Source organism: Tauraco erythrolophus, chromosome 7 (genome assembly GCF_009769465.1).
Source record: "Tauraco erythrolophus isolate bTauEry1 chromosome 7, bTauEry1.pri, whole genome shotgun sequence".
NCBI lineage: Eukaryota > Metazoa > Chordata > Aves > Musophagiformes > Musophagidae > Tauraco > Tauraco erythrolophus.
In genome coordinates this window covers 56,489,671-56,511,966 of record NC_141471.1, presented here as the reverse complement: position 1 = coordinate 56,511,966, position 22,296 = coordinate 56,489,671, and the positions used below count along the sequence as shown (strand labels likewise).

Below are 22,296 nucleotides of genomic sequence, written 5' to 3'. Positions count from 1 at the left end.
ATGAGAAATCTGACCTTGTGTTATGGACTGTCTCAAGATCATATGGATACGTTAGATGAAATCTAGCAGTGATTGTAGTCTCTGAAATATTTCTCTACTTATTGGAAAATTAGTGCTGTGTACAGTCCCTGAAACTACTGCATCCTGAACTCAGCATTTCATCTGTCTACATAAATATTACTCGTCCCAGTGCAGACATAGCTATTTATTTCCCAAATCCATCAAGATTTTAACAACTTTCCCCTCGACCTATAGTTCCTAATCTGATGTAATACAGCCAGGTTGCTATGATTTATGGCTTTTCAGACAGAACTCATACTATAACACCTTAAGTTACTTCACAGTCATAAAAGAAATGGATAACCATTGGGCTTTTTAAAGCCTTACAAGAACTTTTCTCCGCCCTTTCTTTCTCATTAACCTTAGAGTGCGACAAAGGCGCCACGTTTGTGCTGTGCTGCTGCAACCTCCCCTCTCAGACCCACTGGTCGCTTTCTCATGCCCCCCAGATATCCCCTGGCATTTTACATGAAGACTGGCGAGACATGTAGTGTTGGTGGCGACTGTGGAGGCAGGACGTGTCAGCCAGCGCTATTAGCTACAGTGGTGGCTTCTCTCCTTCTTGCTCTTCCACGTCAGTGACTGTGGATGAATTTAATTCCCATACTCTGGGAGAGTGGCAAGGGAAACCCAAATCCTTCAACGTCAAGCAGATTAATCAAGCTGGTGTGTGTTATTAGTTGCTAGAGGTATAAGCAGGGTAATTCCAGGGCTTTTGGGATGTTGCTCTCTTTATTGGAGCGTGTTTTCTCAGCTGTACTAGAAGCAAAAGGAAGCTAGTGTACAAAATCCCCAAGCAGTTACAGTGGAAATGGGAGAGAAGGGGTTTTTTGGGCTGAGCAGAAGAAACCTATCTCCCTTCTGTTTTCTAACGAAGACCGAACAAACGACTCAGCTAGGCTAGATGGGATTCTTCACAGCAATACAAATGAAGCTATGCATTACCCACACACACACCTAAAGTAAAAAACCAAAATTAATTAAAAAGTTCAGTTAGGAAGAGAAATCCTCTTTACTTGCAGCTTCTTCAAATAAGGAGAATAGAGTCAGATCCTGGAAACTCTTACTTGCATGACTACTGAAGCCAGCGCACTTAATCATGCTGATAAGATTTTGTGGGCTCTAAGCCATGAAATTGGACAGGGACAGAAAAAAAGTTGTTGTTTCTTGTCAAGCAGAAATCGCTGAGACTGTGGTTTCTAAGCATGCAAAAACTTTGCGAGACAGACGTTTTCCACCCACTGCTGAACAGATCCCATTCCCGCAGCACAACGAGGGAAAGGCATGAAGAGAAGTAAGCGGCATTACTGATTGCCTTCATGGGGACAATGCTGTGTCAGACTGCACACTCCCATATTATGCCTCTGACACTGGCTCTGTACCCATCAATGCCATTGGCCTCAGATATCCCATCTGTAAAGCAAAAATAGTAACACTACCTTCTTCTAGGTCTCTTGAGCCCTTCAGGGATACAGCCTACTTCTTCTGCCACATTTGGGCAGCAACTTGAAAAAGGCCATTGAGCGTGTCCGCAATATAAATGTGGCAAACTTAGCCCAGTTCTTTCACGTAAGAGATGAAACTATTTTTTATATGCTGCCTTAATAACACAAGGCCGAATACATGGAGCCATATGTTGAGTACTCCTAATTTTGAAAAACTTCTCCTGACCCTACCCCTTTCACCTGCCAGACTCCTGTGGTACACCCATCCACAGCTAAAGACAGGCAGGAATTGACTTTTGTGATGAAATCTGCTCTGGGGAATTGCTTGTGCACAAAGAGCCACTGCGTGGCTTGCCGTTACGTCCACGTCTGGCAGATTATATTCTCCAAGTTTGCATTCATTGGAATCTAGTGTTTGATCTCGCTACCAAGGCTGCGCAGTGGAAAGCCTTGTTCAGATGTGGTTACCTACTACGCAGCTCTGGTAACCAGCTGCATTTTCATGCGGCCAGTTAGAAGGATACTGGTGTATCACCATGGCCAGTTTGTATAGGTAGGGATTACTGAGGTCACTAATAAAGAGTAAAGTTATTAAGATCCCTTCTTAATATGTTCTCATAACCAGTTAGGAGATCACTGGTTCTCAGGAGCATGATGGGAAGCACCAACAAGCCTTGCCTGCAACAGTAAAGAGACGCAGTGGACACTGCTGTAAATCATGGCAAACCCACATGGCTATTACAGCTACCATCTGAAACCAGAGCACTGAATTCACTAGGAGCACTAGGAAGGGCCGTTACTTGCAGTTTAACCCCTCCATAGACGTGGGGACCTGGGCACTCTGCTCTTTAATGACCTGGCAGTTGAATTAGCCAAGTGTACAATGGGATGATGGTTGGTCTGAATACAGTTGGAGGCCAGTGTTATAACTTCTCTCTTGCAACACATATTACAGAAGGATTTTGGATCAGACAGACCTACAGGGTACAGGGCAGGGGTCTGCGAAAGAAAATACACCAAACGTGGGCTGTTTTTTTGCTCTGAAAGCATCACAGTCCAACAACCAAGTCTCAAACCCTAAAAACCTCCTACCGTGCATCCTGTTGCAGGTTGGAAACCAGGAGAGGAGAGAGCTGCAGCCCTCTTACTTCTTGTCATGTAGGTTAAATACAGTTTAATTCACAGTCTATTACAGGTAGGGGCTTAAGCCTGCCCCCAGAAGAGGACCAAACTGGTTCACATAGATTTGGTTTATGGTGAAGCTCATTAATAAAGCCACACTCAGGAGGCAAGCAAGGCTTTAAACTCAGACCAAGTGCTAGCATACGGAAATAAAGAAAGACAGACAGAAAGAAGGAAAGAAAGACAGAAAGAAAAATAAATAAAGAAAGAAAGAAAAAGAAAGAAAGAAAAAGAAAGAAAGAAAAAGAAAAAAAGAGAAAGAAAGAAAGGAAAAGAAAGAAAGAAAAAGAAAGAAAGAAAAAGAAAGAAAGAAAAAGAAAGAAAGAAAAAGAAAGAAAGAAAAAGAAAGAAAGAAAGAAAATAAGTCACTGTGGTACTCCACTGAGATTTATTTCCCTCCTAAAAAAATCAAAGGTGCAGAGAAAAATGGGCCCCGGGAGCCCAGCATCCACCAGATGTCACTGATGATCCTCCCAAAAACCAGAGGACTCAGCACCAAGCCAGGTGGTGAAAAACAAAGGTACATCACTGGTGGGTGAGTTCTGTAAAATTCCAGGAAGTTTCCTACTTAAATGAACAAACCGACCTGTTTCAAACCCTCCAAAACATTTTTTCTTTTTTTTTTTTTCTTCTGTGTAAAAACAAAGTGTCACTGAACTTTTCCTACTTAACAAAGTCCACCATGCTCTGCTTACATTACCCATGTAGTCCTGACCTCTCTCACTCCCTGATGTTTCTTTTTCTTCTTCTTGGTGGTTTGAAATGGGATCGTCAGGAAGAGAAAGAGATCGAAATAGCTGTTCCTCTATTTCTTCCCCCTTCCCCGTCTCCATTCAGCTCGAGGTTTTACTCACCCCCGGGTACAGTTTGGATGGCAGAGCTGGCAAACAGCATTCCCATCGGCGTATTTCCAGACAAGGGTGTCATTCTCGCCCAGAACTCCTGCCGGGCAGGATTTCACACAGTGGGGGCCATCTATAAAATGGGCACACTTCATGCAATTGTCAGGGCCCTGCAAAGAGAAACAACTTGTTTAGAGTGCCCTTACATCAGCCTATTCAGGAGGAAATTCAGAAGATAAATCTAAATGCCTTTGACTGCTAGAAGTTTTCGGCATCATCTGGTTTTATTACCTTGCTACCCAATATTCTTCCAAGTACTTGCTCTTGTAGGATGGACTGTACTAATGTTTAAAGCTAATATTTTCTTGAGTTGCAGTGTTACTGCTTTTTTTTTTTCCCCCTGCCTTCTGCCTGGTTGGAAAGTTTGCATTTTTAATTTAAAACAGGGAGTAATTTAATCACACCTTGATAAGGAGTAAGCTCAAAAGCGGAGGGCCCGGCTGTTGCCTGGTGCAATCTACCATCGCACAATTTAAATCAATGGGAGTTGGACTTGCTGACACCTCCCTGAAGTACTGCCCTCAAATCATTGTTTTCCTGGTTTCCCAGCATGTGTTGTTTCCTCTGTTAGGGAGAAGCAGGGGATTAGGAGGCAGCTCAAGGAGTTCATGCGAGTTTTTTTTTACTTTGAAAAGCATTTAGTTTGTGTTTAAAGGCATTGCCTTTGGCCGTTTTGGCAGAACTGTTTTCATTCAGACTATAACAGCACCAGGAATGTCCTAAATATTTCAAAGCAGGGAAACCAGCAATTCTGGGTCAAATTCTACTATGGAGAAAAACCAGACCAGACCCACAGTGCCAGTTTCAGTGGGACTACAGTAAGACATGCTATAGGAAGATTATTTTAATTACTGTAATGTCTAAGGGCCACTCTAATAGACTAATTACTAGACGCTGGGCAAATATGGAACAAGGAGGTGGTCACCACCTGAAGGAGCTTATAATGTTGATAACATCCATGGTGCTCTGAGTTAGAAGGGAGGATGGAAATGCTTCACATTACTGAGCAGTGACTCCCAGACTGATGATGGACAAGGGTTGAATGCTTAGTGGCTGAGGTGTTTAAAGAGTTGGGTTAAGGAGCACAAAGGAGGATCTCTGATGGAAACAGGAGAATCGATTTCAGTTACCAAAAAAAATTCTCACTGAGACAGAGGATGTGTTAATGAGAATCAGAGTTTTACAATTAAGAGATGAGTTTGATCTGATTAAAACAAAATGATTTTGCACTGTTGCCAAACTGGACGTTTCATAACACAAAAGAGTATTCTCAGAACTAAAGAAGGAAACTGAGGAAAACTCTGGATGACTAGCAAGACTACATTATATTGACTTTTGTAGGAAGAGCTTTCGTATGAATTTGGAATACTTAAACATGGTTTGGGTTGGAAGGGACCTTAGATATCATCTAGTTCCAAGCCCCCTGCCATGGGCAGGGACACCTTTCACTAGATCAGGTTGCTCAAAGCCTCATCCAACCTGGCCTTGAACACTTCCAGGGATGGGACATCCAGAAATTCTCTGGGCAACCTGTTCCAGTGCCTCACCACCTTCGGAGTGAAGAATTTCTTCCTTATATCTAAATCTGCCCTCTTTCAGTCTAAAACCATTGCCCCTTGTCCTATCACTACACACCCTTGTAAAAAGTCCCTCTCCAGCTTTCCTGTAGGCCTCCTCTAATCGTTTTGTTTTGATTGATTTTCTTTAGCCATAATTTACACCTGCAATTACTGTAACATAGGTATTTACAGTAACATAACCTAGTTCAAGGAGGGAACATGGTTTTAAGTAAAACCCACTTCCTGAATATTTTCCAGTAAACATTTGGTTTTGATCACAATTTTATCATGGCTTTTCAAAAAGGTAAAAAGCTACTGTTTTAATCCACTATTACTAACAATACTTTCTGTCTGAATAAGGAAATCTAATTTATTTATTCCAACTTGGCAGTCCAGTAGCTACACGTTCCTGATATGTTCGCCAAATTTCTGTATCTTCACATATTTAAGTAATTTTTTTTTCTGTAAAAAGACACAATCAAAAAAGGCCCTACAACGTCTATGTCTGTGCATTACACGTATGATGGGTGACACAAAAGAGAAGTAACACCCTGAGGATGCCGCTCCTGTTTCTACTCGCCTACCCCCAGATCTTGCCTTCTAGCCCCAGCCCCCATCTCCACCTGATCCCAGAGAAGGGTAAATAAGACCTCAGGATTATTTCAACATGGGAAATACATATCAATACATGGCCTGAGGCACACGTTTGCTAAGCTGAATCTGCTCTTACAGGTCCAGTGCAGGTTGCGTTGTACGCGGTGGAGTTTTGCACCAGGCACTCAGGGTGGCAGGGGAGGCACTTGGAGTCCCTTTCAAACTCTCTTGGCTCCCTGGAAAACAAAAAAAAAAAAAAAAAGAGAGAAATAATTAAAAACTAGGCTGATTAGCAAGTGATAAATTGTGTTTGTCTCTCTTCTTCCTGACTTTTCCACTTTAAATAGATTGAGATGATGGTACTGAGACAGAGGAGGTATAGGGGGACCCTCTTGGTTACACCAGTAGCACTTGCTCAGCACAACCAGGGCGAGGTGAGAGTAAGGAAAATTTGGTTGATGGTGAAACACATGGCACTCCAGATTGCACATTACAAATTAGTTTTCTTTCCCTTTCAAGCTAACGACACAGAATATTCGCAACAATTTCCAAAGGCTTTTAAATGGTAGTGATGCAAGGAGATCAGCAAAAACAGTTCAAGTGATTCTAAAGCTCCAAATAATAATTATGGAAGTTAAACAGGGATGCACTGATAATTAAATTCATGCTCTCCCTACAACACACAATGAATCATTAAAATATGAAAGTTGGGAACAGATGGTTTCAATAGCAATAAAGCTGTTCCACCTCAAGCAATGGTGTTATTAATTAAACTAAATCCACTCATCATTTGACACAAAAAATGCCCAGATCTGCCCTTCAGGTCATAATAGCTGCTGGAGGGAATTCACTTACAAAAAAGACAGCTGCAGAACTGCAAGTTGCTAGACAAATACAATCATCATGGGCATCAGCACCCTGTCAAGTAGTTGCTTAACACTCATGATTCTTAAAAAGTCGAACTTTGAAAGATTTATTTAAAAATCCCTGTAATTTTTTGTGCTCACCATGTCTTTCCTGCCTACATCACCTGTTGAACTTCTAAGAATGCCGAATGGGGAAGGAGAGGTACCCCAGCTGAGTACTGTGCTCACACAACACCTCTGCAAAACCGGTGAAATCCCATGCAACCAGAGACCCTATTTTTTGTGTTCTTCCTAGCTATGACACGTTCTAAAATCTCAAACCCCCAAATCATCCCCAAAACCTCAAGTACTCCCAAGACAACTTACCCTTGCAGGATATTGCACTGTTTCACACACTCCTTCTGGCGTCCGAAAAACCTGCAGGAGAAGCAGTGGAAGGGTCCGGGGCCCCAGCAGCCCACGTCTGAGCACAGTGGGTCACAAACATGCCTGGCAGCAGCTGAGAGAGAGAGATGAGAAAAGCTATGAATGTCAAGGCAGAAGAGAGAGCAAATGCTATCTTGACCAGCCAGTTTGTCCAACCTGTTCCAAAGCAGATGTGAATGTTCCTAGCAGTGTGAAAGAGGAATAAGCATGATTCTCTAAGTCTCGAACCTGAAATTAAGAGTGATTTCTGGCCTTTGGAAACTAAAACAAGCTCCTCTGTGACAGCTTAGCAGCCATATAATAAAGCTAAACCAGTATCAGGCTGAGAGAGTTGGTGTTCTTCAGCCTGGAGAAGAGAAGGCTTCAGGGAGACCATATAGGGGCATTTTCAATATATAAAGAAGGCTTATACGAAAGATGGAGAGAGACTTTTTACCAAGGCCTGTTTTGACAGGACAAGGGGCAACAGTTTTAAACTGAAAGAGGGTAGATTTAGATTGGACATAAGGAAAAAGTTCTTTACAATGAGGGTGGTGAGGCACTGGAACAGGTTGCCCAGAGAATTTGTGTATGCCCTATCCCTGGAAGTGTTTAAGGTCAGGTTGGATGGGGCTTTGAGCAGCCTGATCTAGCAAAAGATGTCCCTGCACAAGGCAGGGGGGTTGGACTGGATGATTTTTGAAGGTTTCTTCCAAACCAAACCATTCTGTGTTTCTATGATCAATTTTCAAAACACAACAAATCTATATTCCGCAAAGAAAAATAATTAGATTTTGGCCCAGGCACCACTGCAGTCAACAGCAGCATGGTTGAACAACATCTTCAGCCTTGTCAAAAAAGTCCAATGTTTGGAGTTAGCTTCTGTGTCCTTCAACCTACATGCTTCACTATGCCCATAGTGGAGAAGCAGCTCCTACCCATTTGCTGGACACCATGAAGCACACAACCTTGGTGGGAAAGATCCCACTTTTCCCCCACTGCCTTCATTAAACCAGTATTACGGATGAATTTTGCAGCCAGGGGAATAGGGATAAAAAAAGCCTTGCTTGAATTACTCTGGCATTTTAGCACGAGCTTCTGCAGCAGGCGGGAAGGCAGCACTGACTTACCGCACTCGTTTTTATTTCTGTTCTGTATAATCTTGGTCTTCTGGCTCTGAGTTGCAAACAGGCTGCGCCAGTCCATGGTGTCAGCGTAGCAGAGGTTCTTGTTCTTCATAATGGCAACATCTCCATCACTTATTTCCTTGAGGGAGCGCAGCCCTAGGGACTGTATTTTCAAGTTAACAACGGCAAGGGAATACTGGCCACTAAAGTGGAGATGGACAAAAATGGAACACATGGAAGAAAGAGAATTAGTAAGCAGAGTTTTACTCAGTGTAATTTGTTTTTGGTTTTCAAATGCATGTTGCTGTGAACTGAACTTTGTTCAAGCAAGATGCTGCTCAGCCCTCTAAACTTTGTGCCTAGTACACGATGTACCTATTATAAAACAACTGCAATATTCATATTTGGTTTTGCATGGGCTTTTTAAGCTAAAACGGACAGGACTTGTGCGCTCTGTCAAATGAACGAGGTGCAACAATGGCTGTAGGTGGAGCAGCTATTATTTTGTGCAGGTCTACCAAGCCATGCTTCCTCTTGGGGTAAGCCCAGGAGGGCACTGGATGCGCTGCTGGTATCTGTGCTGCCTGGCAGCCCTGGTCTCCACCCCCAACCACCCAGCCACATCAAATCCCAAAGTGCTTCCGATCACATGGTAACTTGCCCCAGACTACAAAGAGCGCTCTGTCCTCCTTGTGCCTCCAGGCTGGTGGGGCAGACCCAGGTCCTGAGAGTAGGCTCAGGGCTGCCCCACATGCAGCACAGAGCTGCGTCTCATCCTCCAGGGCACAATATCTACTCCTACAAAGATGGTGCTCTACTCCTTGCAGGCTTTTGCCCATTTTGCATTGGTTTTGGGACATCTGAGTGTGTTCAGACAAGTGCAGGGTTTCTTTTACGGTCACTCTGGCACAGGATTTACTTACTGTTGCTTGGTTCTGCCTCGTATAATCTCCAGATTTTCGAAAGCATAGAGATCAGTAGCATTATCGGGCCAGGCTTGAATCAATAAAAATCCTGAAACGAAGAAAAGAAGATTAAAAAATAATAATAATAATAATAAAGCTGCGGTCAGTATTGGCAGCAGAACCTCCTTCTTAAGCTCCTCCTGTGCTGGGAGAAGGCGCTTGTGCTTTCCCTGTGCTTATCTGAGAATCTCAAAGTGAAACACGACATTTTAGGGAGCAGGGAGATATTTTTAAACCCCGTTTTATAAACAGTTTATTTCTTAGCCCACCATGAGGGCTTAGGAGTGTACGAGACGAGTGTGTCGGTGAGCTGCACATCCTGCCACACTGAGCCACTGGTGATGACGGTTCTTGCCAGCAGATACCCTGGCTGAGAGGCTGTGGGCTCTGGTGCTGTGGCAGAAAGACAATGTTTCGTCCCATTCGTGAGCTGTCCTCAGAGAACAGGAAAACTGAAGACAAAGCAGAAACGGCGCCGAACAGACAGCTGCTCAGAGTGGATTTGCTAAGGCAAGCAGATTTCCCTGCTCAGCTGAGGTGCTCGGGAGGAGAAGGAGAAACTGGGAAATTGCAGGCTGCTGTATGAAGCTCTGGGGTTAGTCATTGCTACCCTGAAGGCGAACAGACAGGTAAAAGAGAGAAAGAAATGGGGAACTGGAGTCACGTCGGCAGGCCTAGCTCTGACATAATGCTCATTTTATAACGGGCTGAACAAAACTACTTTTAATTGATACTTTGTGCAAGACAGCGGCTGAGCTCTCCCCACTGGCCACTTTGTGCTCGTGGAGACACATTCACCCACGGAAGAGCTCTTCAGGCTGGAGAGGGTGTCTCCATGAGGATGACGCAAGCCACTAAGCACGCTTCCCTAAGGAGCTGCTGAAAGGTTTTCCACAAATAGAAACACACTTGGCTTTTTTTAGCTGGAGTGGCACGCCTCTGCATCACCACATGCTTCTTGGGTGGCTGAGGATCTTCTCTGCTTTTACTCTTTTCTAGGGCTGACAGTTCAGCAGATGGGACGGTCTGGCCAAACCACACACCTTGGATGGGAGAGCAGTATGGGTTACGTGGGTGTAACGCTGGCGAAGTGCTGCTGACCACCTTTGTGAAGAGTTATCCCTGGTAGCTCAGAGACAGAAACCATTTGCTTGGGTTTCTTTTCTTGCGCGTGAAAAACTTCCCTCCTCTCCCTTTTGTGTTTTGGCAGTACCAAACAGAGAACATCTCAGCTTAAAACCCTTTGCTGACCTGATATTTCTTTGACTGTTTTGAAGACATCCAACTTCTTGGGATCCAAGGGTAGAGTCTTCGTGAACGCATCGCTGAAAGACACAGAATGAGGAAAAGAATGGCTCAGTCTGAATTTCTCTCTGGTCCTTCTCTGTCAGTGCTAAATGACCAATGGGCAACTCACCCTAGAAATGCAACTGGGAGAATGCTGACGTCCCCGTTGATCTTGGTACAGTTTTTGAAGGAGTCGATGTTTGTGGCGTTTATGGAGAGGATCCCTTTAAGCTCACCTATTCCGATGCCGTTGCACACTGTAAAAGAGAGATACAAAAGTCAAGGGGGTAGAAAAGTGAAGCCCAACCACATGGAAAGAAAAAACCACGAAGATACCATAGTCCAGAAAGCACTCCTGTACAGTCAAACCTACCACTGTAAGATGAGTCTCATAGATCTTTTGTCTACTTTTGCTTTTCAGAAAGCACCACAGGACAAGCGCTTCCTGCTTGCCCAGCTGTGCAGCTTCAGCCCAAGCATCTCTGCATACAGGCTCTGGCACATGCCCTTCTCTCTCTTTGTCTCATTTTCATTTTATTACCCTTGATGAGATACTGGGAAGGACAAAAGGCTGATATGCAAGATACAGATGCACATGACACACAGGTCAGATCTCCAAACTATCACTGGATATTTACATTGAATTTGGACTTAACTAAGGTCAGAGCTCCATGTTCTTTTTCTAGCAAGTTATCTATCATGTCAAAGCCTTGCTGATTTATTCCATGCTTTTTATACCTTTGCTGCATAGCCCATCACACTTTTTACACTTCCGAACACCGTTTTCTTCCACTTCATAAGTATCGGTATTACAAGAGCGAACGCAGGAGCCGTGGTCTGTCACCACGTAGTTGTCTGGAAAAAACAAGGATACAAAGGTCAGTGAAATATGAAAGGGATGTGTTGGTGGATGCACAGGCACTTCAATACTAGGAAGAAAAAGTGGTTTTGAACTTTTGGCATACTTAGCAAAGTACAGGCATTATTAATTCTCACAACATGCTGTCAAGGTAGACAGACACACAACGCTATCACTATTGTAGGGAGAGGGGAATGGTCACAGAAGGATAAAACAACATTGCAAAGGTCAGGCTGTGTAGCAGTGTCATAATCGGGATCAATACACGGCACCTCTGATTCATCACCTTCACTCACTCTTCCAGGCTAAGGGCCAGGCAGGGCAATGGTCAACCTCAGAAAGGGACATCAGTTCTGTAAGTTAAATCCTCTCTTACATATAAGTCTCAATGGGTTAAAAACCAGGGACATGGAATAACATGAAAGAAAAAGCAAGCATCTGTAGAGGAAGCAATGATCACAGGCTGTGAGAGGGAGTGTTTGAACAAATTATTTTCTATCAGTCCTAGTTAAGAACCAGTTAAGAGTTGATAATGCTTTGGTAATTGTCAGGATTGATCCCATATGACTTGTTTGGCTGTTGTTTTGATGATTCTCAGAAGATGCTTTTTTTTTCGCCATCAAAAGAAAAATCTTCAGAAGTCAAAATTTAATGGTTAAAAATCAGGGAAGGTGATGGATGCAGCCAGCTTGAAGAGGCTGTCATCTTTACCAGCTATTCTCACATTTGTGTCATCTGTTCCTGGTTCTTACAGAAGTTAAGGAGAACAAGAAAGTGCTCTTGCACTTGGCCATAATGCAGAGGGATGACACAGGTCCCTTCCCATCTCCCTCCAACCCCTCATCTCCTCTGTGGCTGTGACCTGAAATGAACTTACGTGGACATTCCCTCACACAAGTGGCTCCAAAGCTGTATTTTCCATCGGGGTTGACATCCATCTGATAAGTGGTGGGGTTATACAGGACCAATGGAGGACACGTATCCTTGCATGTAGCATCATCCCGAAATTTGCGGCATGCCTGTTGTTGAACAACAGCACCCATTAAACTACCTTATCCTTAAAAGCGACAATGGTTTTACATCAGCTCTTTAATAACACTCTGATGGGCTCATCTGTTCCCTGCTTAGCTCTAATGGAAACCCCAAGCACCTACAAGGATGGTCCCTTGTGCTTTGAAGGTGAAAGGTTGCTTCAGGTCGGGCAATCGAGTTTAATATTTGAAAAAAAAAAGGGAGAATGTGAGGTTTTCTTGTTCTGAACAAGAAACCTTGGCACACCGGTGGAGAGCTGCTGAGATTCACATGGGAACAGGAGGAAATCTGCATGCATTAGACAGAAGAATTTTCCCTACAAGCAGTAACCAAAACAAGACAAACGGTACTTTTCTTGGCTGCTTTTTAATAACCTAAATCAAATCAAGTCCTTTCCTGCTGATTCCTGACTTTTCTGGCTAAATATTAAACTGAAGCCATTATATTTGGCTGCAGGTAATGAACAATTTAGCAGGCATTTATGAAGGACAAGTTGGTTCTTCCAACTTAATTCTGCATTAAATTAATAATCACTCTCTTTTGCCCTTTTTTCTTCCCTGGTTTTCTAGATGAGAGAGAATAACTGTCTTCGCTGTAAGCCAGTACGGGCATCATAGCCACACAACTTATAAGGGGACCAAGAACACAAATAACAACAACAAAACCCAGAGTAGATGGTTTCTGTGGCAATTACTCAAGTGTAACTTAATTCAGAATGAAGCACAGTGCAAATGAGAGGAAGAGTTAAAAACATAGTGCGCACCAACCTCCTGAAACTCTTGTAGAAAAGCAATAGGATTTTCTTATTCCTAAAAAAGCTGCATTTGCACCTTCTCCCTCCACTGCCCTAAGGTGCCCCAAACACAGTGTTTTTATGGCAAGTGAAAACCAGAAAGCGAAACCTTGATTTCATGTATGAAGCAGAACGAAATGCAAAAAAAGGTGAAGATCCATAATATTTGATTCCTCTAACAAGTTCTTGCTTTGGTAAACCAAGACTAGTGCTGAGAGCACATGGCAAAGCTGTGCTGGCATGGAAAAATGCTGCACCGTGGTGGCTGCTGAGGATCTGTGGACCTGCCTACACAGGGAAGCCGCCCTACAGCAAATGCTTGGCGGCTCTGCAACAGCTTTGAGCTCGCTGGGCTCTCAAAGGCAGTAACGCTGGTTTGGCATGTGCGAGGAAGGTCCACCTGCAGAGTCAGCAAAGACCAGCTAACGGTGCTAGTGAAGTTCACATCCTCTTCCCTCTGACCCATCACCCATGCAGGGAAGCCCTGGGGCACCCTCCAGTTCAGCAGAGGCCTTCTTGGATGGAAGAAGGCTAGAGGACATGCAGCTGAAAGCCTGCCTTGACACAACAGGGATTTAAGCAACGGTGGTGGTGTAGCATCCTTACCAGGCAGTCACTCTCCCGAGGCCCCGTGCACCCCGCGGCACACTGGTTGTGGCAGCAGTCACTGGGCACCTTTCCCCTGCACCGGCCAGAGCACTGCTGGGCACAGATGACTTTTGTCACTGGAAGACACCAAAAAAAACCCCACCAAAAACATCAGGAATGAAGAATGTTTAAGCCGTACTTGCTGCAATGAGATCAAGAAATATGGAGAAAAGGGCAGGATCTGTGCTAGATTTTCCCTGTGGGATGTGTATTCTGTCCTCGTATAAGGCCAAAGCTCAGGAGGGGTGAGAGCTGGTTTAACGGCAGCAAGAAGGGGCTGTGTTCAGCCCATAATTGTCTTGGCTTTTGCGAGGTGCTAAGCACTCTGGTCCCAGCCAGCAAACCACGTTCTCCTTAGGAAGAGCATCCAGGTTCTTGTAGCGTCAATGCCTAAACCAAGAAAAACTCTCTGGAGCCATTGCATCTTACAGCTGGATAACAGAGAAGGATTTGGCTCCATTTTGTTGAGAAAATGTGCTATTATTAGTGTTAAGTCTGGGAAAAACACCACAACAGAACTGCCAGGACTCTGTACTATAATGGGAAACCATACCTTGTTGGTGTCGTGTTAAGATTCATTCAATGCACTAAAAGTATTTCTGAAATTTGCAGAGAGAGGAGACACTCACTCAGCAAACAGATTCTGTATGCATACTGTATTATTTTTCTTTATGCTTCAGTTGCTTGGCCAAATTTTATCTTCATTACTCAACTCCCACAGCTTTTGCTCCAGTGCAGCAACCCGGAGGAAGAATTGGCCCTGATTCAGCTTTTTGCAGGGACGCGAAAACTGCCTGCAACATTTTGTTGAGAACCGGGAAATTGTCTCCATTTTAATATCAAAGCAGAGAAAACGATAACCAGAACAATCAAAAAACCTCCAGAAATTTTTTTTAAAAAAAGGAAACTGGTGTGTGTTTGTACTAGAGACCCAAAATGAGATTGTTTGGTCTCTACAAAAAAATGACAGATCCACAAACCCTGGCATTAGACACCAGGGAAACCTGATGGCTTGTCCGCAGCATTACAGCATCCTGAGCGCTTCGGCTGTGCACTATAAGAACCGTTATCAACTTCCCGGTTGGGCACAAATGAGTTACAATATCAGGAATTCCTGTTAGTCCAAAACCATGGTTGTCAATTAACAGAAAATTATCAGGAAGTGTAACCCGCTACAGGCTATATAGGAGTGATTTTTTAAAATCATATTTCCTATCTTTTTCTGTTACACTCTTTTGCAACCAAATTGTATTATTTCGTTTTCCTTGTAGGCCTGTAAGTAAGACATTATATTTTCAAGGAAACAGATTATCTCCGCAATATGCATTAGCTTCTCTGATAGCAACTCCTCCCTTCAGATAGAAACAGGGGAATAAAAGGCACATTGTTCTACAGGAACAGCATTTTGATATCATTTTTTTCATAAGTGTTAGCAAGGGAGTAAAACAGCTCGTCACTTTGATAGCTATTGACTAGAGCTTCCTGCTGGAAACATGTATCATGGCAAATATTTATATTTCATACAGAATATCCCACGTTCATTGAAGGAGAAAGATACATATCGCCCCAAACTTTCCCACATATGGAAATGTGGGACACATTTTCAGTTGGCCAGATTCTTGAATGCCTGGAGAGGAGAGCCAGAGCCTGCGAACGGTTTCATTTTATGCACTCCTCATCATTCTCCTGAAGCCAGCAAGAGTTTGCAAATGCTGGACGCTTGCAGCGAAGAGACCTGAGGTTTCGCAAGCCCTGGGACAGCTGTGCGGCCTCAACTGTGGGGACCATCCCCAGAAGGGCTTTGTGTGCACAGCCACTGTCCACCTCAAGAGCCAAACTGCAGAGTTGTCTGAAAAAACTAAAACTTATGATAAAAGAAGAGAGAAAATCTGTGTGATCCTTTTTCCTTAAGCTCTAGAAGCCGTGCAGATTTGGCCTGACGCTTGCAAGCAGGAAACTTATGTTTAGGTGATTATTTGCAATGGAAAACCAAAGATAGTCATTTTCATTATGTCGAGATCAACAGTCTTTCCCTTGAACTTTACACAAAACCATCAGGAAAGAAGAATCAGAAACAGTGCATTTCCCTACTTATTACAGAAAAAAGAAACAATGAAGTATTGAAACAAACTGAAACGGGCTTCCTCCTCAGCCTTTACGTTAGGAGAAATAAAGCCTTGCAAAATCTCAAGCACTTCTAAATGGATGTTTCTGTCACCCTCTTAATATCAGGCAAGCATCCTGCCCACAAAATTTTACCGTAAAGCACAGGCAGCCAAACTGAGCAACCTCACAATGCCAAATACCTCCATTTACAAATTAAAAAACGGCCACACATTTTCTAAGAGCCTTCCAAAGGTCCTCTGAGTACAGTATGTATTGTGATCACCCACAAGAAGGTGACATCTTTTGTGTTCACAAAACAGACCTACAGGGATTCCAAAAAGAGGAATTAAAGTCAGCAGGGTTACGTTGCTGCTTCCAATAGTAGAAATTAATTTGAAGTATCGTTACCCAGGCTGCAGAACGGCTCTGCAGGAAACAGCAGGAAGGCAAACAATTCACCATGCAGCTACCGCGTTCTCTCTCATATGGTAAAATAACTTAAAGAATAAATGTTCTCAAGCGCAGATGGGAGAAAGTTGTGGGCGACAGACAAAAGCTTTCAGTGCGGGAGACAGCTGCAGCCTTTTCCCTCTGGAGGAACAGCACATCTGCAGGGAAGCCCAGACCCAAGTCAAACCACCTCGAGATTTCCCTTCCAGGAACGGAGCTACTCGGGGAGAGCTGGCACAGCTGTTGTCCCCGTGACCACGCTCCTGCAGAGTGGGAAGCAGGCCACGTCCCTCCACAGTGTGCTCCACGGAGCCCCGGCGCAGTAGGACGCAGAGGAGGGCAAGCGTGATACACGTGTCACTAGCTCGCGCTTGGCAGGTTACTTTTTTGGTAGATAGAAATTTAGTAGGTCAGAGCACCCAAGATATCTCTTAATTGATCTGCAGGCTTACATGTCTGGCAGTTCTGTTCGCCAGGGCCCCAGCAGTGGTCCTCTGTGCAGTTTGGATGGCATTTGGGACCTAAAATGCAAGAGCAGAGTATTATATTCTATAAACATGGACAACAATGACATCATGTCAGTCACAGAAAACCAAGACTTGAGCTTTCCTTCTCTAAATCAGGGGCGGAAGCAACTATATACCAGTGCTCAAAAATTTTTGCAGCTGGACCTTAAGTCCTTATCCTTTGTGCTTCTCTGGTTTCCTACGTGCAGTTCTCCACACCTTTGAGCAAGCGAACGCAATACCCAGCCAGCCTAGCTTACGAAAGAGGCATCTTTTTCCCAGGAACAGGAATCTCAGCTACTGCCCAGCTGGCCCTTCTGCTGGAGCTTGCATGCAATGGCAAGTCACCGCCGGCTTGTGGCCGGGCGTGTGCCAGCTGCTCACTACAGGCCACATGTAAATCAATGTTTCTGAACAACGTGGTCTTGAAAAGAAAACAAACCCAACTGGATTCACAGGCAACTGCCAGCTACTCCAACCACAAAATAATTCAACTTGTCTGCTTCGCGCCCTCCTCCCGCCCTCTGCCAAAAATACTCCTCAGCGTAGGACTATGCAGCAGATGGACAATCGATGGAGAGGCGGCCGGATGGACGGACACCCCGCCTGACCTTGAAGGTTCAGTGCTGGGCTCTTTCCCATCCCTCCCTCCCTACTCTTTTCTTTTTTTTTTTCTTTCTCTTACTGACAAGCAAAGTCCCAGAGAAACAACTTATTTAGATTACGGGATCGTTATCAAAACCTTAAATGGCTGTCTAAGCAGATGAATCCAGAATTCACTACATTTAAGAGGCATTTCCTACTAGAGTGATTCTTCCTGCTAAAAACACACGATTCTCCCTCCCCTTCCCCCACCCATCAAATAGCTGAACAAACGCCAATACTTGTCCAACAGTTAATTGATTTGGTGTGGGACCAAAGAACTATTTTTTTTTTTTTTTTTTAAGTTGAAAAGTTAAAGGTTAACATTTCTGTGGTGTTTAGAGCCAAACTCCTGTGCTGACTTGTATAGTTCGCAACTCCTTGATTACACTATGGCTCTGCAGAAAAATATGTCAACACAGAAGTTGGCTATTAGCTCTCGGGCAATTACGTAACTGGAAGAAGATAAAGAAAATATGTTTTGCTGCCAATTTTTAGTGCCAGAGATGAAATGCTCAGAAATGAAAATAAACTCTCTTTTCTGCGAAGTGACTGGAGATTTTACAAGGGACTCATAAGGCTGAAGGATTAGCTTGAGCCCATTCTAAGAATACGCTACACAAACTTTTAAATACATGCTCATCTCCATGCTGATCTAAAGCATCAGATTTATCTGCCTGTTTATCATTAATTTTGCAAGGATAATCCGTGCAGTCCAAAACACCAGAGTTTTACTTCACTCAACTTGGGCCTTAGTGCTAAAAAGGCTTCAAATCCCAGAGTAACTCCATAAAGGTATCCATATGAGTTTTCTAGACCAGAACTCTATATTGTAAACAATAAAAATAATAAAATACTAAATATGAATAATAAATATGAATAAGAAAATAATAAAAATAAACAAAAAAGATTGCTGGAAAACAAATGAGTGCATGTTATTCTGCACTGTCTTTGAAGAACACATGTTGGGTACTGTCTGAAACCAAGAGAAGCTTTCCCAAGAACTTTGCTGACCTATGAGTTAAGGATCTAACCACCATGAAAAATTACACCTTAGGCCAGCAATGAAGAAATGAAAGGATCTCACTTGGAACAGGGCTTAGTGGCCCTACATGCAGGAATGGGGGGACCTGAAACCCACCACATGAAAGATGGGATGTTCATTCTCTCTCTGAAATGGGGGAGTGAATAGCATTTTTGGTAAGGTAATACTCACAAGACGACAGGTTGCTTGCAAATTCAAGCACTGTAAGAGGCTTCTTGTTCGTGTCAATGATGTCATTCCAAAGAACAGTGTCCATGTTGCACAGTTTGGGGTTGTTGCTGATTTTAACACCTCCATTGAGAATTTCTGCCATGGAAGGAAAAAAATTGGTAAGTGAAGCAAACTGCCCGAGTCTTCTGTCTCTGATCTAAAGAAAGGGAAATTAAACACACATTTCTTTGCCTCAGTCACGCTATGCTGACAGAAAAAGACAATCTGCATGGCACCAGCACTCCTGATGGTGCAACTAACACCAGGCTCAGACTAACGGTTCTGGTGGGTTGGCTGCTGCTGGATGCCATTACATGTGGCTTTCTACCTGGCGCCACCTCCAGAGGCCACTGCACTCAACAGAGATGGCACTGCTGGTGTGCACAGCCAGAGACCATCAGCCAGAGACTGTGTAAGACCCTAACTCACATACCACCAGCTCCCACCTTCATTTAACAGAAAAAACTGACGTGTATGTGCTGGAATCAAATAATGCAAAACAAGGAGGGGATACTTCTTTGCCATTTGGAGGAAGGCACAAATAAATCTCACCATCCTGTTGATGCTTTGGATTTTCTGGATCTTTCTGCAATGTGAAATGATGAACTTTCTTCATCTTTTGAAGGAGGCTGGCTAGCAGGGAAGCAATTAGGAAACCAGGAAACTACATTCAGATCCTTGTTTTTAAAGCAGGATTTGATGGTATATGACTTTGAGAGGAGATCTTCAATTGGATCTTGATACCAATAATCTAACAGTTGAAATCTGCTTTACAGGTGCCTCCACCTCTTGCCCTCGTCTTACCTGATAGCCGTTTCATTGGCAGCTCTCGGAGTCCCTGGGTTTTATTCATGTGGTAATTGGATAAAACTGCCAGGGCGTAAGAGTTGTCATACAGCACATTGCCTCGGATGATCTGGAGGTTTTCTAGGGGAATGACATCCACCATGTTAAGCGCGATGAGCACGTAGCCTGCAACCTCCTGTATTGTCTGAGAGAACAACAGAAGAAACAAGGTGCTTAGTCCGCAGAACTCTTCTACCCTTGACAGAGTTGCTTTCCTTCTCCCACCCCTCCAATCCACCATCTTTCAATTTTAAGGAACCATAAACCACTTAATCTCACTGAAAAATAAATAAAAAAAATGTGGAAAATTTTGCTGGCTAAGCAGGTGTAAACTGACCCTTAGAGCAGCTACCAGGGGGTCATTCCAAAGGTCCAGCTTACCGCTGTTCCGTCCCCAAGCAAGGGCAAGTGGGGCTGTCTAGGGGATGCAGAGGAACAGAGCAAGCATGTATGACGTGGCAATTGTGATTCTGCCCCTGGATACTTGCCCAGCCTCCAACCATTGACAGGACAGAGATGTCATCTGACTGAGGCTTTTACCCTCTCTCTTCTGTGTCACTTCCCTTGCAGATCCTCCAACGCTCAACAGCGGGGAAGATCAGGTAATCTTCTCCCTCTTAAGTAATAATTAATTACAGGACAAAAAGATAAGTGAGGCACTGTCTGTAGATGTAGGTTAATTTCTGCCTTGTACTATGAAATGTGTGCATTTCTATCTCCTACAAAAACCACCATAAATGAAAAACCCTCAGGCTACCACTTAGAATATTTTCCTATTCTGTGAAGACCACCAGTGAGTTTTCAAAAAACCTGTTACGTTCTTGGGAACACTGAGCTCCATGCTCAAGTTGTGCTTGGGAGAGAAAAATGCCAATACCATCATATTTGTAACCTGTATGCCTGAATCATCTCTTTTCTGATGTTCTTGCTTGTTACTACAATGAAACGGGGGGATGTTACTACAATGAAATGGGGAAATTTTTTTCCCCATTCTTTGTTCCCTGAGAAGAAGAGTTCACACAAAGAGATTACTCCTCTCAACTCAGAGGACTGACCTGTTTATTCAAAGCTACCGTACAAGAGCTCTTGATACTAGGCATAGAATCATAAAACAGTTTATGTTGGAAGGGACCTTAAAGATCATCTAGTTCCAAACCCTCTGCCATGGGCAGGGACACCTTCCATTAGACCAGGTTGCCTAAAGCCCCATCCAATCTGGCCTTGAACACTTCCAGGGATGGGGCATCCACAACTTCTCATGTCAAAAAACTTTTTTTCTCTCCTGCCTCTTTCTTTGAAAAACCTCCTGATCTGGCAACCAGGCATGCGAAAAGCAATGCATTTAAAACATCTTCTTTAAAAAACAAAATACAACCAATGGTGTGACGCCGTTGCCACCGGCAGCAGCCTAGCAGCGGGCGAACAGAGCTGTACCCCTTGCCCAGTCTTTGCTGGTGGAGAACCTGGAGGTCCCCATGGCAGACAGTGCTCCTCCCCATGTCAAGGCTTCATTTTAACATCCATCCCCTGCCTGTTCCCCTCTCAGCTTGCCATGGTCGCTCATGCACAAAACAAACGTTGAGATGGGAGCAGCCTGAGTGTCAACCGCAGAGGATTACCTTGAAGATCGCTCAAAGTGTCCATGTGGGGAAGCCTGCTGCAGGGCCAGGGAAGGGGTCACAGCTTGGAGGGCAGGGTAAGGGCCTCCACACTTCAAAACCTGCCATCAGCAGGACGCTACTCGCTGCGCTTTGCTTTGCCCAACAGCACCACAAAGCCTTTTGCCCTCTGACGAGTGAGTCAATGAGTAAGGACATAATAATATTTCTAAATAAGAAGAAACCCATCTGCCTGGCAGCCAGCACAGGTTGGCAGGTGCTTGAAAAGCTATTTCTCAAAGTACCTGATTTAGTATAGTAGGGTTGAGTGTATTCTGCAGTCTACAGGTATGCTGAGACTGCGATCTGCAATTTCTCTGACATTAGCTAGCTATGGTTTTGGATCACCACAGAATTTTATAGGTAGCTGGTCATTTGCACTTAAAAAATGCAGTAAGATTCCTTTAGCAGGGAAGGCAACGTTGGCCAAGAACACTAACCTTCAGGAAAGAGAGGTCACGATTGTGCTCCACGTATGTAATCTCCAGGTTGCTGAGTACCACCTCGCAATTGTTGTACATCCTCTGCAGGCTGGTGAAATGGTCTTCCACATGTCCCAGTTGTGTCAGCTTGTTATTTGTCCCTTGACAAACTGTGGAGAGAAAAAGAAAGCTCCATGAAGGAAAGTAAGAATAAGTACAGGGTAAAGACTTGTTGCCCACGTATCTTCAGAAGCACCACAGTCAGCGAAGCGTCAGCACGGATGGCATAGGGAGCGCGTGACATTTCCCAGGCTCAGAGATGTACCCGACTTAAGAGCTGGAATAACCCTCCATCTATATAACTTTCTGTTATATAAAAAAACTCCAAGATGAGACTTTTGTAAATAAGTGGCACTAAGTTTTCTGTATCACAAACATAACTCAATTCCTGCAGAGAGGGCATTGATACAGTGCCAATACACACTTGACAGTGGTACACTGCTAGGTATCACCGAAGGCAATCTCCCTGTGGACCCATTTACAATACTTTCGGGGTGCTGGGTCTCCTTGTAAGCTCAGTGGGAGAGACTGGGGGTTTCCTGCAGGACCTCTCAAACTACAAGTCCGCGTTTTAAGAGCAAACTGAACCTCCAGGGCTCACGCATCTCTTGTCACCCTGACACACTG

At 44.0% G+C, this 22,296-nt stretch overlaps 1 protein-coding gene across 1 annotated transcript in view; it reads right to left on the bottom strand.

The window, feature by feature from the left end:
• The window catches only part of EGFR (epidermal growth factor receptor), a 44,758-nt gene extending 22,984 nt beyond the window's left edge, over positions 1-21,774 (bottom strand). Inside the window, 14 exon segments of the mRNA XM_086615039.1 lie at positions 3,542-3,699; positions 5,879-5,978; positions 6,975-7,107; positions 8,144-8,343; positions 9,064-9,154; positions 10,357-10,430; positions 10,523-10,649; positions 11,131-11,247; positions 12,129-12,270; positions 13,683-13,801; positions 16,733-16,801; positions 18,645-18,779; positions 19,488-19,674; positions 21,628-21,774. Coding sequence (XP_086471165.1) covers positions 3,542-3,699; positions 5,879-5,978; positions 6,975-7,107; positions 8,144-8,343; positions 9,064-9,154; positions 10,357-10,430; positions 10,523-10,649; positions 11,131-11,247; positions 12,129-12,270; positions 13,683-13,801; positions 16,733-16,801; positions 18,645-18,779; positions 19,488-19,674; positions 21,628-21,708 — 1,733 coding nt within the window. The 5' untranslated portion in view covers positions 21,709-21,774.
• Between the last annotated feature and the right edge of the window lie 522 nt (positions 21,775-22,296).